This window comes from Poecile atricapillus, chromosome 2 (genome assembly GCF_030490865.1).
Source record: "Poecile atricapillus isolate bPoeAtr1 chromosome 2, bPoeAtr1.hap1, whole genome shotgun sequence".
Classification (NCBI taxonomy): domain Eukaryota; kingdom Metazoa; phylum Chordata; class Aves; order Passeriformes; family Paridae; genus Poecile; species Poecile atricapillus.
The window spans coordinates 92,792,369-92,811,234 of NC_081250.1; the positions used below are offsets into that span (position 1 = coordinate 92,792,369).

The 18,866-nt window shown below is 34.8% G+C and overlaps 1 protein-coding gene across 1 annotated transcript in view; it reads right to left on the reverse strand.

Annotated features, from left to right (window-relative positions):
* Positions 1-18,866, reverse strand: part of LOC131575534 (dynein axonemal heavy chain 5-like) — a 149,094-nt gene that overhangs the window by 111,146 nt on the left and 19,082 nt on the right. The window contains exons 16-33 of the mRNA XM_058831122.1: positions 18,540-18,710; positions 18,362-18,451; positions 17,744-17,899; positions 16,655-16,794; positions 14,853-15,004; positions 13,102-13,309; positions 12,376-12,463; positions 12,141-12,264; positions 11,853-12,016; positions 10,647-10,739; positions 9,301-9,504; positions 7,485-7,565; positions 6,997-7,401; positions 6,733-6,851; positions 4,946-5,082; positions 3,745-3,907; positions 1,134-1,245; positions 690-818 (exon numbers count right to left, since the gene is read on the reverse strand). Of these exons, the coding sequence (XP_058687105.1) occupies positions 690-818; positions 1,134-1,245; positions 3,745-3,907; positions 4,946-5,082; positions 6,733-6,851; positions 6,997-7,401; positions 7,485-7,565; positions 9,301-9,504; positions 10,647-10,739; positions 11,853-12,016; positions 12,141-12,264; positions 12,376-12,463; positions 13,102-13,309; positions 14,853-15,004; positions 16,655-16,794; positions 17,744-17,899; positions 18,362-18,451; positions 18,540-18,710 (2,736 nt within the window). The remainder of the gene's footprint in view (positions 1-689; positions 819-1,133; positions 1,246-3,744; positions 3,908-4,945; positions 5,083-6,732; positions 6,852-6,996; positions 7,402-7,484; positions 7,566-9,300; positions 9,505-10,646; positions 10,740-11,852; positions 12,017-12,140; positions 12,265-12,375; positions 12,464-13,101; positions 13,310-14,852; positions 15,005-16,654; positions 16,795-17,743; positions 17,900-18,361; positions 18,452-18,539; positions 18,711-18,866) is intronic.

Genomic DNA, 18,866 nt, shown 5'->3' on the forward strand with positions numbered 1-18,866 from the left:
CTAAGTGATCATGGAACTGAAATTAGAAACTGTTGGGGTTTTACTTCTTTAGTTTTAGCTACGCTTTGTTCTTGTAAAAGGTAACATGAAGCTAAGGCACTTGCTAGGTAACTTCTGTCCCCCAAACAGAGCTGACAGTGGCTTTATAGCTTGTGCACACTCCATGTGCCTGCTCAGCTATCTGTGCTCTTGTGAAGGGTCACTTTTGAAATACAAAACTTCACTCTTCTTAAATACCATGTCCTCCTCCACTTCCACTGTGTTCCAAGGATTTTTAACACTTAACAGGATCAGTCTTACTGTTTCTTTCTCTCTGATTAGACATTTAAAGGGAAGAAAAAAATATATATAAATAGGCAGACCCTAAATCAGAAGCACAGAAGAATCATACTACTCTTAAAACAACAGAAGTCCCCCTTTGGAAGGATTAGTTCTATAAACTATTTGAAAACATCTATGTTTTCAAATATTTTCTGGAATAAAAGGGAAATAAACTAACCATCAGTGCCAATAAGAACTACCAAACTTCACTTTTTCAAAGGAATTCTCCAACTAAACCAAATTTTTTTTTATGTTACAAATCTGACTAGAAACAGGATTTCAAAAGCACTCGATCACAAGTTAAAAATTACGAAAAAAACCAAAAAAAACAACCCAACCAAACAAAAAAACCAGAAAAGTACATATACCTCAATATCTTCTTTATGTTTTAATAAAGGGGCATCCATTACATTTTTTAAAGTGAAATTTTCAGAGTCAACATCAAAGTGATGCCCAGTTACTTGTGCAATTTTTTCCCAGTGTCTTGACAACATTGCCTAGAAAAGTCCATAGAAATGGGGTTTTTAAAATTTGTATTAATTTTAGGTCTAGAATGATCACATACTTTTGCAATGCATCTATTAAATAAATAGGAGAGTCTTGATTTCCATTCCACTGAAAGCATTAATAGTTATTCTAATCACATTACAAAGTCTTTCGTTTTATTTTTCTATAACTAAGCCTAACTAGATTTTTTTCTATAAATACAGCTACTTTTATCTATAAAAAAGAATTATGGAAAGCATCTTGTAACATGGCCTTCAATAGCGTTTCTCAAGTGACTCATCTCCAAATTATTATGCTGAACATACTTTGTTTTTCATCATTTCAAGCAAAGGACAGCTCTCAGTGAAGTCATCAATTTTTTTTTTTAGGTCTTGAAAAGCTTGCCATTCCTTCAATGCTTTCGGTAATTTTCGGATTCTTTAAAAAGCACAAAAAGAAGAAATAATTAATTCTTAAGAATTACCATTCACCACTTAATAGTACAATATATTGTCATTTTTCAATGAGCTGACCAGTAGACTGCAAATAAAAATCCAGTTGCAAGCTGTCAATATTATATATAGCTGGTCATTTGTGACTGCAGGCATGAAACACTGCTAAAGACAACATAAATTATACTAGAATGGTTCGGTTTCTATTTCAGTTTGAATTAAAGGAAGTTAATTTCATGTTCAAACCCATACCTGAAATTAAGTTCCTGCAGTGTCATTGTTTTAGTAAAATTTGAAAATGCACCTGATATTGTATAGAGGTAAAAGGATTAAACAACATATATTTCCCCAGCAAAATAAAGTACATCCTAAACTAAAACTAATCTGCTTGCAAAGAGAAAAGTACTTGTTTCAGTCAAACAAGTCTTAAGTCATACCTGGTTTGTATGAAAGATATTCAAAGCAAAATTTAACTTTATGCACAATTTAAGATGAATCAAATTTCAAATGAAGAAGCTCTTGTACTGTGAATTGTCACAGCTCCTCTCACTTCTAAACCAGTCATCCAATTTTCATCTGCCAAAACTGTGGACCAAAGACTGAAGCAGTTCTCTTACAGCTCAATTCTAGAAACTAAAAGCTGCATAAAACCTGTCCATAATGACAAATTCCTTCAAAAAAATTCTCCATTTTTCACAGTTCAAAATCAGACAGATCTGTCACACAATGATGGAACATGTGCAAATTCTTCACTGCTTGCTGGAAAGAGGCAGATGAACATATGCATACTGTCATGGCACTACAATAACTGCAACAGTCTTTCATCTTGAATCCAACCATAACATTAAATATGCTGGAGAAAGGCATTGCAGAATGGAATATTTATACTCTGACTTGTATCAAGAAGGCTTTAAGGGGCAGTTCCTGGCTACTTCTGTCCTGAGGCTTAGCAAGTGACATCTAAATTTGTCTGAGGATGGCTGTTAGAAATGGGATCTCTTAGCTTGGCAATTTTTTAAAAAATTCAAGCAACTTTTTCCTTTGTATTCATCTCAATAATATCTTCTAGAAGCAAGTTCCATGAGCTGTACATTATGTTAAATAACTACTCCCTTGATCAGGTTTACATTTCTGTCCTGAACTAACTGGACATTCTCTTTCCATTGTATTACAGTAAAATATAAATGGAAACTTCTCTCCAGCTGTTATTATAAACTTCTATAATGCTTTCTAAATATTTATCCTCTTTCTTAAGGATAAGGATATTTCTTATATATCCCTCTTTCTAATTGGATTTATTTTTACCTGCAGTTTTGAATTGGATGAATTGAGGGTTTTCTTACTTTACTTTTCATGATTATAAGTTTTCTATTATATTACTATTTTTAAAAGGTAGCAAAACAAAATTACATTGAAGAACTATGCATATCTTTACAATTAGTGTAAAGCAGTAATTGTACTTCCAGCATTCCTGCTTTTTTCAAAACACAGCATACCATCTTAGATATTTCTGTGAGTATCTCCTATATGTTGTTTCAATTTCTCTGCCTTCAGAGAGAATAGCTTGACACAATGATGCTAGGAAACTTCCAAAAGAAGGATAGTACTGGGCTGGACTTTTATTACAAAAAAAACATTTACTGCCTATTGGTAGTCACGCTGCTCCAAATATAGTTCAACACTTGAGAGGAAAACCAAAAACTTCACACATGAAGTTCAAAGAGAAACACATAAATGAAAACTATTGCTGTGCAATGGCTTCCTTCAGCGTTCTGCAGAAGGAAGCATGAAAAGTCCTACAGCCTGTAAAATACAATTAACTACAGAAAGAATTTTGATGCAGATTTCAGAATTCTACTGAAATGAGATGAAGATTTACATTGTCCAAATGCAGAAGTATATATGTTTCACATATATTCATTTTTACTATTCTTATTTTAAAAGGAAGATTGGGTTAGGTTTTTTTTCACATTAATGAGTAAATATCAGTTCTGTCAGTTTCTTGTGGAAAACATTATTGTGTTTATTATATTCAAATTTCATAAATAACCCCTCAGAATTCAGCATGACTATCTACCCTTCTTGAAATAGCACTTACAATTTAGACAAATGTGTAGAAGTAAGCAGTAGGTTCAAAATTCGATCTAATATCATGGACTAACAATTAATTAGCTGTAAACTAAATCACTGAGAAGGTACTGCATAAGATCAGCTTTGAAAGTTAGTTATACTTACAACCATCTTGACACAGGTTTGTGCACCTTGTTTATTCAATAAGCTACAGCCTACCATGTCAATATACACCAACAAGCCTCAAGTGACTCACAAACCAGCTGCATATTGCACCACAGTGCAGTTGTGCCCAAAACTGAGCATGAGATGGACCAACATCCTTCGGTCCCTCACAGCAATTTCCACAAACTCATTAAAATGAAGAGCTAGAAATAAAAATTGCATGTACTTCACCAAAAAAAAACCAACTTACTTGCTTTGAAAGTCCAGAAGTTCACTGTTAATTTTTTCAATATTTAAACCATTCCAAAGCATTTCATTGTATCTGTCAATACTAGAAGTAATTGTATCATAAAGACTGTAAAGTTTCTGAAGCAATGAAAGTTCACGTTTAATTTTGTGAAGTTCACGATACTCTGTTTCAAATTTTAAAATTGGAAATTCATGAGTGTTAATTAGGTATTCACATCAAATGTATTTATGAACATAAGAATCAATGCATATCTAATAATGCTATTTAATAAATTAATCAAATCTGACTTGCTGTTTTCTAGATAGTGTCTAGGAAGACAAACTTTTCCATTTACATTATGTAAGAGCAAAAGATTTTGATGCACGGCAATTGCTTAGATCACTGATTTTTTAAATCAATATTCCTGTGTAGCAGTAGGTGTAATCTTATAATTGAGGAAGACAATGTTGAAAAAGTGGATGAAATGGAATTGAAACACAATATAATTTTAGACAAGAACTAAAATATCTCCCTATGTCCAATTTACACTATTTACTTAAGAGGCAGAGTTTGAGGATGATGGATGTGCTTTCAAATGAAATATATAGAATATATTAGACAATAAAACATTTCAAATGGACATCCTTAACAGAAACATTTTATTTACTTTCTTGTGTATCTTTTGGAATTCCTAGTAAAATATATTTAGATTTTGGATTTACATATGTCCTCAGACAGGAAAATGTACTCAATTTAGGATGCAGAAATTAAAGTGCTTATCATACATTCTGCTGTAGTTCACACCACAGTCTTCCAAAGGAACTGTGTCTGACTAGGAGACATAAGGACATTACAGATCAGTTGCACAGCCCAAGGGAATTCATTATGCAACTGGAGCAGGGACAATTTGAGTACTTTGGCAACATGTTTCCCAAATTTGTATGGGGCAGAACACTGGCAGGAGATGTGCTTAGCTATGAACAGAAAAAGTAGGAGAGCAGAGCATCTGGACCCAGAGAGCCGTGCAGTATTTTTCCACCTGATGTTAATGTATGTGCACACTGAGAGCCAGTTTCCCCCAGCTGCTTTTCATAGGAAAGACTATAATAATTTACTGCAAAGAATTTTTCTGCAATTTTTCTAAATTTACATGCATTTAGCAGGAATCACAAGAAAAAATTAATAGCTTAGAAACAGGTATCCTTATCCCCTGAGAAACTACCTGTGATGGGAAGACCAAATAATTCTTCCCCACCAGAAAGAGAGAGATACTTCCTCCACAGTTCATCAAATTTGGCTTGAAAGATCTGTAATCTGTTACTTGCTTCATGGGGAGGAATATTGTCCTCGCTGGGGCCCCTGCAAAAGCCAAAACAAATTCAGTGAAATTCTCAACCATACAGGTCTCACAAAGAAGCACAACACAACCCAAACCATAGTTACTGAACATTATGTAATATTTTTTTAACATTTTTTTCTGTAAATTTTTACAAGACACTCAAAGAGGAAATGTAGCACATATTCAGTGTACCAAGATTACATATTCAATAGTCCCTGAAAGAAAACCCAATTTCTTTTCTAATAAAAAAATTCATCTGTGTTACCATACATCTTACAAACTGCTAAAGATCTGCAAATGTTTTATCTTTGTTATTTCCTGTTTCTCCCCTAAAATAAATTTTAATAATTATTTTCATTTATATTTTAAAAAGGGAAAGATGTAAATACATAAATCAGGAGTGAAAACTGTGTAGTTGGCACTAGAACCGTAATTAAGTAGTCAGAAAAATATGAGAAAAAAATACCATTTTGCCTAATGAGCACATCTCAGCAGTAGGACTGGGTGCAATTCCCAGATCTCACATCTGGGACCACTTCTTGGTTACATCATAATATTTTGGGATGGGAAGCCTGTCATCTTCTGTTGTGCCACGGTTATTTCTAGAAAGAAATTCAGGCAGATGGGCAGAAAGCAGCAGGCTGGCTGCTTGGCAAGGGAAACGGGACCAGGAGATGAAAGTGGGAACACAAAGGCAGCCAAGGCATGATCCCACAGAACCTGAGCAGGAAGAGCAGGGCCCTCAGGGTGGTAATCAGGTTCAAATGATAGCCCAGGTCCTTAGAGAAGTTGACAATAATTAGACAGGACCAAGGTCAAGCAGGGAAAGTTAGTCAGTAAATCTGGGTTCGGTGCAGGACTAGGGAAGGTAACCAGGATGAGACACAGGCCAGTGGGAACCAGGCTGCTCTGAGGTCAGCCTCGGGAGCGAGTCTGTGCCTTGGGACCCATGTTCAGCTCAGCAGGGCCCATGCCAGGCACAGGCACAGCTGTGGCAGAGCTGGAGCTGCAGTCAGGGAGCAAGCAGTGAAGCCTCAAGAGCAGATCCCACAGTATGGGGTGTCAGTCATGCTGAGGTCACCCAGCAGGGCTGTGTGGGAGTCCTCTGTCACCAAAGGATGAGGGAAGCCCTCAAAGGTCAGGTATTGTCCTAGAGCCATAATGAATCACAGCAAGCCAAATCCTGGCTTTCTTTCCTTGTTGTTGCTGTAGGAGTGTCCAATGAACCACAAATATCCCACAATTTACATCTTCAAAAGTGATAAAGTAAGTTTAAAAGGCTGAATAAGATGGTGAATTTAGAAATACCTAGAACTGGTATCTCCAGTCACATCCAAAACACTGCTTTAACACTTACTGTTAAATATCTCCCAAAGTGCTTTGTTGAGATGCAAAAACAAATTTTACATCTTGATCTGGATTGAGAATTCATTTTTTTTCACCCAACCAATTAACTCTTATGTAATATCACTGACTCCAGTACTGAAATTACAGGAAGGAATCTTTGATGGTAAGACTGTTCACCCACCTTATATTAATCTGAAATTAGGCATTCTTCCGTAATGTATTGAGCGATGCTGTGATGTTTTTGTTTTCTGAAGCCCTTTAGATACACCATTTTCAAACAACCACTAACAAAGTATAATTCTATTGCATCACAGGTCACCTACTTTTCAGCATATTCTTTATAAAATCCTGCAGTATCAATTTGGAATTTTTGAACACCTCTCAGTAAATCTGTTTTCATGTCTGGCTGTACCTTCAGCAGCAAGTCCTCAACCTGTTGTGCCTATATGTGGACAAAGAGAAAAAAAACAGTCATAAAAGAATGAATGCAGGAAACAAAAAATTAATTAGGTAAATAGGTTTATTCTGTCATTTCAACATTAAGAGAGCTGATACTAATGATTTGAAAAATAATATAACTACAATACCTGTGTGTTTAGGTTCTTCCAGACATAGGCCAATCCATCACCTCTTTCTGTATTTTCATCTTGAAAGAGCAGATTGTATTTATGAAGAACAGAATAAGATTCTTCTATATGTCCAACTGCCGTGTCAATTTTAATTTCATTCTCTCGGATCTCCTTCAGTGCTTCCATTGCTTCCCGTACATCATCTAAGTCATGGATAGGTCTGCTTAACCTCTTGCTAACATTTTCAATGAAGGAATAAATTTCACCCACATCTGTGGCAGACTTTTTATTTAAAGCTAATCCAAATGTTCTTTGTCTTGAGCGGCATTCCTGAATTAAAGCTATTTTCAGTGACTCTGTTGCAACTTCCACTGACTGCAGTGCACAATGATTGGGCAGTTCTCTGATTTTCATTTCCAATTGCTAAGACAAATACATATGTTCAGTATTTAATGTCACTAAATTTTTTCTGAACAGTTCATTTTTATTAAAGATAAAATACTTACGGAAAAGTATCTGATTTGAGATTGGAATTCAGCCATTGTTGGTTTATTAGCTATAAATTCCTTTACTTTTTCTTCTGGATCCTACTTAAAAGAAATTTATTTTAATTACTATTTAGCATTGGTATTATAATAACCTAAAGGGTGCCCAGCTGCCTGACATATTGTACAAACACAAAAGGCTCCCTCTCTAAAAGAACTTATGATATAAGCATTATTTAGTATAAGCACAAATTATTTTACTTCAACTGCCTTTCCTGACTCTTACTTTTTGTATAATACTCTTCAAAGAACTTGAAATCTATAACTCAAAAACTGACACAAGTTAGGATATCCCTTATCCATCCAAATGTTACAACAAAATTTACAATGTAGCTGCTAAAATTTTGAGGGAAATCTTTCATCCTAGTCTTCCTTCTGTCTGCAACCCCAAAAAAGCAGTTCACATTCTCTAACAGGTATTTAAATGGGAGGAATTGCACTCAGTCATCTTCACTCTGCCTGAAACAGCACCTTTAAACTGCAGTTTCTAGGTGCAGATGGCCTCCTGGCCATTTGAAGAAAACGGTTTGGCAGGAGAGGATGGATTTAAGGGGAGAGAGGGCATTAGTTTGCTGAAGGTTGTTTATAGGCAATAGAGCACTGAGTATCCTTCTTTTTCATAAGGTAGGCCTGTCTCTGCAGAGGTGAGAAATCAGTGTCACCAGCTCAACAAATGTGCAAGGTTCTCAGTTCAATTACAAACAGATGATCTTCACTCATCTCAGCTACATTCCCCTGCAGTCTGCACCATGAGATCCCTGACAATTTGCACGTCTCTGGCCAATAATGAGCTACCAGTGATGGTTCCCAATGGTCCAACAGAGATTATAAAGGTGGGGGGAACAGCGCTGGCTCCTGAGGAATTTTAAGGAGCAGGTTAATTGACTGTTTTAGAAGATTTTAGTAAGAAAGAAACATTGTTCACCCAATCTGACTGTGTCTTGTCTGGGTGAAACTACATGCTACCAATATGCGCTTAGCTCACGCAAACTGAGCATTAAGCTTTGGAACCTCAGAAGCCATGAAGAGCTGAAAATGCTCTCAGCCTGGACAGTAGAGTCACTTAAGGGTTGATTTAGGAATGGGAAGTTAAAGACTAAAGCACCTTTGATAGGTAAGACCAGTAGATGTCCATTTCCAGAGCTGAATTTTACTACTCAGAATGTACTCAAGGTTTTACTTCATGGTGAATCTCCTGACAAAACACTCCACAGATCTTTACCATTTATGTTACTGGACCCACTTCCTAATGAGGAAAACTCCATCAGCACAGATTCACTTCAGCTTTTGAACCTTTTTTGCTGAAAGATTTCCTAGATACAGGTCATCTCCTTTTTTTGTGAAGATACAGAAAAGTACCTCTCAGCAGCGGTTGACTGAGAACTAGTCCATTTAATATTCAGGAATAATTTTGCTATCTCTAATTTCTAAGAGATTCTGTTCAACTATTCTTTTTCATAACACATGCAAACAAGATGCTGTGAGAAAGATTTATAAGCATATGAAAGCACAAGGTTGCCCCAAAATTCTTTTGTGTTCTTCTGCTTTAGAAGAAGAAGAAGATGCTTTAGCATCTTTCTTAGATGCTTTAATTGGTAAATATTTGCAAGTTCTGGTCAACACAAGAGCAGACAGAGGAATTATGAGTGTATGGATTCTACCATGAAACCAATGCTTCCTACTGAACACAGACTCCTTATACAACAAATTCATTTTCTTTTTTTACATATTTAGATTTTACAACATATCAACGTATTATATTAAGCATGTAATTAACCTTGTTCCAGATGTCCGAAAATTCAGAAAAGGTCTTCAGAAGAACCAGTGCTTCAGTTTTAAGAGACAAAATAATTGTATTTAGTTGGATCACCACTTTGTTTACATCCTTGTGTTCGATGATCTGTTTGTCTAAAGGTTTCAGTGTCACCATCCTGGTGAGTTTGCTCTCATCACCTAACTCTAAAGCAACAGCTTGTTCAACCTGGTATAAATTAAACAAGAAAAAAAAAAAAGTGCACTAGTTTGTTTGGGTTTTTTTCTGATTTTTAAATTACGGAATGAGCAATGATGTTCAGATCATAACTATTTCTAGGAACAGACAGAAAGTGCAGATAAATGTTCACAGGGAGACTCCCTGTTCTCAGCTTGGATTTTTACATAGTTCTAGTGTTAAAGATGATTTTATAAAAGATTGTCATGCAGAGCTCTGCATTAATCATCTCGGAATTACAACAGTCAAATGTGTACCATATACAAGTATAGCTGTTTTCTCCTCCTACATAGCTGCTAAGGTCCTTCTGCCTTCTTTGGTGTAGAATTACAATCTATTCTCATTCTTGGCCATAGAAAGTCCTGAAGGCAGTACAAGGTTGTCTGCTTGAAAAGAAGCTAACGTTCTGCTTAACAAAACAGAGTTCAGTCCACTCTCTCCTAGTTCCTTTTTTTTTTTTTTTTTTAATATTGATTATTATTTATTTGCAGGACTGGAATGTGGGTTTTTTCACCAAAATGACCTGATCTATCTTTCATGTGATATCAATAAAAGAAAATATTTTTTTAAAAGACACTTCTCAGCACAGATCTACAGACGTCTATATTTTGTTCCCAGAGGAGACAATTAAGGCCATATGATTACCAACACTATGCATTCTTGTCCTTCAACAAATTTCAGTTCCTATCTGAACCTCAGACCTTCCCAAGGTTTTAGTGCTAATTTTGATGCCAGTTAAAATATTTGTGCGGTATTAGCTGTAGTATGATAGGTGCCATATGAAGGCTTGCAGTTTAACTTAAAGAGTTTTTTGCTGGGAAGAGTGGTAATGATTTATATTCAGCTGGTAGAATTTACAGATAATGCTGGTTCTACACTATCATCATCATACTTGAACAGAATATTTGAAAGATTTTTTTTAAGCAACTTTTGATTTTAATATTAGAAACTACCAAACATAGGATTTATGAACTATTGCTGTTATGTTCTATTACTTGGCATAGAGATTAAAAACTAGGCGTTCACTTAACAGGAAGATCAACCAGGAAACAAGTCAAAGTATTGGTACAGAACATAATCTTAAGAAATGTTGACAATTTTTTTTTTTTAAATAATCAAAATAAAATACCCACCTGCTGCTGTTTATAATGTAAGTAAGCAAATTTCCACAGGGGAATATCTTTGGCTACTGACAGTATGATATTTACAGCTTTGTTTACAGCACTCTGAAAAAAGCAAAACATTCACCTTGAGTTCACTGAGATATTATATGTGTGGTAGATGATCATTCAAACAATACCAATGTTGAAAAATTATACCTCTATCTTTAAATGAAATATTCTAATAAGCGTGACATAGGATCACCAAAACACATTTGGTAAGGGAAAAGAGTACTCCATCAAGTCTTATCACAGTCCTTCCAAGTTTATGTGGTTTTCAAACAAGAACATGAGAGACCTTTATGAACAGTAATCATGAATCACTGGGGATTACAACTTAGTTACAGTACTGTTTCCCTTTAAACTGTTATAAACATAGTTATGTGTTATTAATAATAATTTTCACATTCGCACCAGATTGCTTGAATACATTTGTCTGAATTTGTGATGGTATGCTATATAATCTATAAGGCAGCTATAGAAATTATCAGATGACTTCTATATATGGCATTTTAAAATCACACTTTGTGGCCTGATTTCTCAATGACAAAACCATGAAGGCTGCACACGAAACTTGAGAAATAACTCAGCTACTGATTTTGACGGTCACCATGCTAAATGAGAAATCCAGAAATCAACACCATAAACAACTAATACTCTGACTAACTTCAGACATCACAGGATATTGCAAATATGTGTGTAAGAATTTTGCTGAACTAGTGTAAGTTTAAAAGAGTGTTTAAATTTTTTCACAGTTTAGGGCTTCAGGCTGGTAATATTTTTCTTTCCATTTCTCTACTGCTGAATGCTGATTTATGAATTATACTTTAAACAGATTTTAAATTCTGAAAAAGTTTAAAGAGACTGGGAAGTCAACCAGGCTGTATTGATGGCATTCATTTTTACTTTTTCACTCATTTTGAAATGTTTGCATCTCAGTAGAGGTTTGTGAATTGCTGAGTTACTGAGTTTTGAGCAAAAAAGTCCCTTCTAACAGCCTGTACAACAGACCTGTTGTACCTGTTTTGCATCCTTAGCACCCACTGTCATCATGAACTCAAATGACCTTTTCTTCCCCTTCCTTTTAGTTCTTATACCAGACTTGCACAAATTGCTTTAAAACAAGGCATTTATAAACGTTTTATCATAAATGACTGAGATGTGCAATAGTTTTGTTACCTGAATATCTTTAAGACTTGGTCTCAAAACAATATTTGGAATAGCCAGTTGAATTTCAGCTCTGAACAAAGGAACCCTGTGTGCCTGTACAAACTTAGTCGTCTGATACCTGGAGTCAATAACATGCAATCGATGTCTTAAGGATTCTAAAGAAATCTTCATGCCTAAATAAATGTAATAGTTAAGCGAGGATATTATTTTTTACCACAATAAACTGGGGGTGGGGGGGAACAGAAATCTTAAGGTTTTATTTTAAAAATTTAATATGTCTGAAAAAACCAGACTCACATCTGATCAAAGAGTCAGTATTCTTCTGACAAAGCTGTCCCATCAGGTTATAGCAACTACAGGACAGACATTCTTGGCAGCGTGTTTTCTGCTTCATATCAAGATGTGTACAGGCAAAGGAATCCTGAAGAGTGAAAGGGAAATTCTTAGGAAAATAATCATATTATCCAGCATATAAATGAAATATCAAGCATCTGACTAGAAGGTCATAATGTAATTATTGTAGAGATCTTACCTCCAGAGTTCTTCCAGCATCTGCTTTCAGACTGTGCTTAAGAACATCTATAAGTTCATAAACAGAGCATTCCACCTGTTGGCTCTGCCTACAAAAACAACCTTACAGTCACCCATGGGGAATCGAACATAAGGAATACCCTTTGTTATTTCCCAGACACACACCCCCTGTACCACTGCACTTGTGTGAAGGGAAATTCCCTTTCGATGTTTTGCTGTTTGTTCCTATTCCTTGGGCATGCAGAGAATTTAAAACATGATGACTAAAAAGAAGCCCATTTTTCAGATCCTGTTATATCTGATTCAACTGGACTTCATCATAATTTTGTTTAAAAAAAAAAGGTTTCTTCTAGCTATAGGTAATAAAACAGGTTTATCATGATGGGGCAGTAAAATAATCTGTGAAATCAGAATGATTAAAATAAAAATTAAAGAAGTATTAAGAAATAAGCAATTAACATGTGAATGAGATTTCAAGTCCTATCCATCTTCATTTTTCTTGCTACTTATAAGAATGTTATAGGAAAAAATGTAAGAAATGCTAAATAAATGCTAAATGCCAAATACTATGCTATCTCACAACTGCTGTGAGAGTTTCTCCCTGCATCCTAAGACTACCACTTTGCTCTAGACTAGTACTCTGTTACAATAACATTTTAAAAGTAAAGTCTCGACACATAAACCCTCCCAAAAACGACTTTCAAGTCTGTGCAATTAAGAAACCTACTGAGACAGTTTGGAAGCAGCAGAGATAGCAAGCTTTTCTATTTGTTCCAAGAAAGAAGTCACATCTATAGGCTCATCTTCTGGCAAAACTATCAGAGCAGTGTTTGACATGTCTTTCAGAATTCTTTCAATTCTACATTCCAGGGTGTCAGATGCTGCTTTGACCACATAGTCCAACTCCCTCAGGGTACTGTAAACGTTCTGAATAACTAAACAAGGATATCAAAATGAAAACAAATCAATCCAAAACACAGATCTCTTAAGTCTCATCTCCCCTTCTTGCCACCTCTTCCCACTTCTCACCCCTGCCTCCCCCCAGCTTTTATAATGAAATGAAGATTTAATGGCAATGAAATATGAAAGAAAAGCCTGAAATATGTTGGACTTGCTGTACTTTTCCATCTTTAGATTAAACCATTTCGTAATAAACAGAACAATATCCTTCAAAATGTCTCTTCTTTTTGGTAATAGCATTGTAATGAAAAGGATCATCAAAACAGAAAAGAAAACAGAAAGGATACAAATGCCCTCCTACACACATACACAGCAAAATGCAGTACTTTACCATTATAATTAACTTAAAAATTAAATGGTTCAAATTCCCCCAGCCAAGACTACAGCCTTGTTAAACTATTAGATTTTTTCTTTCATATGTATGACCTAATTTACTTTGGAAATAGATAAACGTATTGTTTAACAAATGTGTTTGTTAAACTAAAGGTAAAATCTACTGTTTCTGCTCTTTCTGAATAGACTGGAAAAATTCTTCCCCTTTCATACTTTCATTGCAAAATAGAAAGAAATACAGCACCTGATGTCCTTTGTCACTCTTACTACCATAAAGTTTTATATATATAAATATATATGTGTATATTTCTACTGTATGTAGAAAGAAATCACTACGAAATCTAAGGCACAGCAGTATGCCAGGGCTGCTGAAGTGCTGATGTTTTAAGTAAGAAATGTCATTTATTGCGACTAGGAAGTTAATGGTGGAACTCGTCTTTTTATTGTCTAAAACAGAAAAGCAATCCAAAAAATTCCTTGGATTTTTTTTTTATTTTTTTTTTTAATATATAAACTCAGTAGTCCTAAAACTATTTTTCTGCTGTGTCTCCTGAGTTTTAGTCTAGAAGGTGACTATGGACCCCCATATTTCTGGATGGAGTTCCCTTAGATATCACTTCCAGATTTAGAGTGTACCTGTTCCTGTTTATATTGCTGCTTTTCTTTTTGAAGAAGAAAAGGGAAAGCCTAACATCAATCAACCTCAACTGAAAAACTTATTTACAAGCATGAGTTATTGTCTTCTCAAAAAGCTGCAACATGAAAGTCTTGGTGATGGTTTTCTATATGCCCATTTCAATGACATTTTACAGCAGTTAATCTATTTCATGCTGCATTTGATAGGGTTAAGGTTGTGTCTTACTGGTAGTGTGGAAAATCTCAATGTCTAATAAAAAATGTTTTTTGGAAAAAAAAATAGGATTTGAGCAGAAATCTCCAACTTTGATTCCCGACATGTCACTTTTAGGATGTTCAGCACAAGTTATGAAGATTTTTTTTTTTTAACAGAAAAGATATTATTAAGACACGCATAGCTTTTTCCTTGTCTCACATTCTTGTAGCAGTTGGGCTAAAATTATCCACCTAAAGTGGTCAGTCCACAAACATTTTTTTCACAGAGAAGTAAAAATAAATGCAGGCACCTAACAGTATGAAGTACTCACCACTTCTTCCACTATTACCTACATTTATTGATGTTCAAAGAAGTCCACGACAGTTGCATCAGGCCCGGGGTAAGGGCATCCTCAACTTGTCCTATCAATGGCTTCATCAGCGGCTTCAGCACAACAGGGATCCTATTCAGATGCTCCTTGTAGCTGATCAACAGGTTCTGGAGTCTGATAGACATGATCATGCTTATAATGTGCTTAATTCATATATTTGAAACACACAGAATTTTGGACACATTTTCTGTTAAAAATGTTTGCAAGTTCTGATCCCATCTCAACAATAAGAACCCTTCCCAGTTCTTCCTAACTCCAGACAGGCCTTTGTCCTTTCCAGCAGCAGAACCAGACTGAAGAACTAAGTACCTGCAGCAAAGTGGCTGTGATCAATTGACAGAATTTTTCTGCAAGAAAAATTATTCACAATTAAAAAAAATAAATGGAAACCGGAAATTGAAAACATGGGGTTTTGTCTCCATCTTCACATCTCACAAGTCATGGCATGAAATTACAGTGCTTTTAAGAAAAGCTACATGCAAATCACTTAGAACCCTGAATCCCAAAGAAAAAGGGTCCAAATTCTGAAATAAGGTTTACCACCATAGTTCCATGAAAATGGAGCTACACAGAGAAATTACATAAACAAGAATTAGAAGAAAATATAATTCAAAGGTCATATAATGGGTTCCTTACAAGAAATGCTGCAAAAACAGCAATCGCTATGTTCTGCACCAGATAAAAATCACGACTTTATACATCATTGTTACAAACCATAGACTGAGATAACCCATTCACAATATACCCAGAACTGTTTTCTAAATGTTGTTAATCAAAAATCTACATCCCCTTAATATTTCTTCTCTACTTGGGGAGTCAATATGAAGGTTTTTTTAGAGTAGAAAGAAAGTTTGGCTTTCTTTTTTTTAATGCAAATATTTTCTGTACTTTTTTTCCTGTTGGATGGCAAAATTTGGATGGCGGTTGTATTTTGGAGGTTTGTAGCACAGAGTTTGCCTTGCACATTAAAAATTTTATGTTAGTTGTCCTTAAACACTCCACACAAAATCAATTAAAAATGCTGCATTGTAAGACTGAAACACTGAAAATTTCAACAACAGAAAAAGAGAGAAGGGACTGAAGTATTTATGAAACTCTTTAATTTCATCCCTTTTTGTCCAATTCTAATTAAGAAATGAAGAACAGTCCTCACAAAGCATTGCTTTTTCAGATTGAACATCCCTGTTTAGAGAGTTCTAGAATTAACATCCAGCATCCCTGGTGAAATGAAAGAATTCTTGCAGCAAAGATTTGAACTATTACAAGAAACAGAAAGAAATTATTTTAAATCAACAAAAATAAATTTAAATATTCAACCTGAGAGACCAAGTTATAACTTAGGCAATGTATTCACTTTACACATGTTTGGGTTGTGCAGTAATCAAGTGATAAATTCCAGCTTATTTTTCTAGCCAAAAAAAAAAATCTTCTGATGCTAAGTGTAATATTTTGGAGTGTAATTGTTATATTAGAGTGCACAGATGCATTCTAACAATAATAATAGCAGTACCTAGGAGCTCCACTTAGAGAGCAGCTGTTGAAGTAACAAAACAAAAATATGTAGGCATTTCCAAGTAATGAGATATGCGTGTAAATAGGAACAACTGCATGTTAATATGGAAATGCAGGGGAAAGCAATTAAAATTCAATTAAACTCCATCAGAAAGAAAAATTATAATAAATCAAAAGCAATATATGCAACAGACTCAAAGGTAGGGATTCCCATTTGCAGATGAGAAACAAATTCATGAAGTGTTCACTCACTCCCTTTGATGTCTTTTAATCTGTTCTTCATCCGCACACAAACCAAGGACAACATCTGGGACTTCAAAATGCATTTTTCTCAGGTATTTTGACTCATAAAATACTTCCAGGACCATTGGGTCTAAGTTTACAAATAATTCCTTCATGTAGCAGAGAAGAAAAGAAATAGAAAATAAGTCACTAGTTCGGTATTTACCCAAAGTGTAATATAACTGGATCATTTAAAGAGATGTAGATGACTGGAAAGGATTTTTAAAATATTTACCCATGCTTCTTCTTCAACCTCCTCTAGAAATGTATAGGTTTCCCAAAGTATTAATCAACCAATAGCTTACACTGTGACTCCTTTACTGTGCCCTAACCACTTGGCTCCCATGACTTCCCAAGTTTAATTCTAGCTCTTCAGCTACATTCTCTGGAAGATAATTTGCCTTTCATCTCAGCTGCTCCATCAGTAACTAGGGAGAAATATTGTGAAGGTTAATCTCTATACTTTTGGAGGCAGTAAATGTTTTCAAGATGCTACATAAATTTGAAAACTATGTTAATAGTTGTCCGTTATGGAATTTTTTAGTACAGAGAATTACACATGTTAACCATAATTTCTCTGTACTACAGCAGAAAAAAAAATCTGTGAAGTAAGAACGGTAAAATTTTCTGCCTCAACAATCAGTTTTGAAAGCAGATTAATGAGTTATTGCAATATATTCAACACAGTGGTATTGATCACTGCAGAAAAGACCATGACCTAGAAAACATTTCTTCCTTGACTAAAATTTTGGTTAACATAGAAAATAAATTAGGAAACAATATCTAAAGAATGTAGATAAGTCAGTAGTAGATATGTATTTGCTGGATACTGTCCTTTTTATGCCCTGAATAAGACAGAAGCCTTATGAAGAAGAAACATTATGAGACGTAACGTAAATATACACAAAAAGGAAAATATTTCAACTCAAGTAGCTCATTTTTTAACCCTATTCAGGTTAAGGTCACTTTAATGCTTTCTTTTCTATCCATGATGTGATTAAAGTAGCATTTGTAATACTAAATCATGTAACATTCATACAAAGAATGAATCATATTTACCTTGGTTTCTGGGTGCCTGACAAGTAAGGAAGCACACAGAGCATTCCTCGCCTGGTCAGCAAACCTGCACCAGGCTCTATAATAAATAAGCTCAAATTCTAAAAGAACTGCAGCCATTTTATTGTAGTTCTTGATAACTTTTTTCATTTCCATTGTCTGCAATTTAGGGGAGAAAACACAAAAAAGCATCACTTGAACAATTCCATGAGTCTAACAGTAGAAAGGCTCTCCACTAGGCTCAGGAAAACTAAAGAAATCTCTAAATTATGCTGTTTTAGTGACAAGATAAGACTCAGAAACATAGCAATATATTTAGGAATTCAATTATTAAGTAGTATTCAACTTCTCTAAGCAGCATAACTCTTTTCCTGATTTTACCTCCCACTCTTGTTCATAGAACAAAATTTATATTATGACATATACAAGGCACTAATGGCCCACTGAGAAAGGTATACAGATGATCCCACTGTTGAATGAGCTTGGCTACAAGCCAAGATACAATAAAAAAGATTTAATATATAGAAAGAATAGTGAGTGTAGAAGCATACAAGTAAATTTTCTGTCTGTTAATAACATCCTTAACAGCTTAGGATAAATCCTTCTTTGCTAATTTCCAACCTTCAAAAGTTCAGTTTTCTTTTTAAGGAACATCATTGGATGGTCAATTTTTCTGAATAACTGCTGAGCCCACATAATCTTCCCTGTTACCTAAAACACAGAGGATATGAAGTTATATTTTCATCATCTTAAAAACAGTCAAGAAATAATTTTTCTCTCTCTTTTACTTCATTCTTACTGGTGGTATATTACGTGGTAAAGGTGGATTTTCCTTTTCCTTCTGATAGAGTTTTTGAATAAACTCTAAGTCTTGGCTGTACTGTTGAAGAACAATGGTATACTTCTCATCTAGATCAATATTTTCTCCTATTTGTTCAAGCTTTATCAGAAATTCCAGCATCTGTTCAGTCTAAAAAGGAAGATGGAGCATTTACTTCAGAAGATAACAGCTCAGAAAATAATTGTCCATAAAGTATTCTATTAATTTAGAATATGCAAATTTGTCAGTCATTTCCTAAGAATTACAGAAAAAAACATCCAGACAAGTTTGTGAATTTTATTTCTA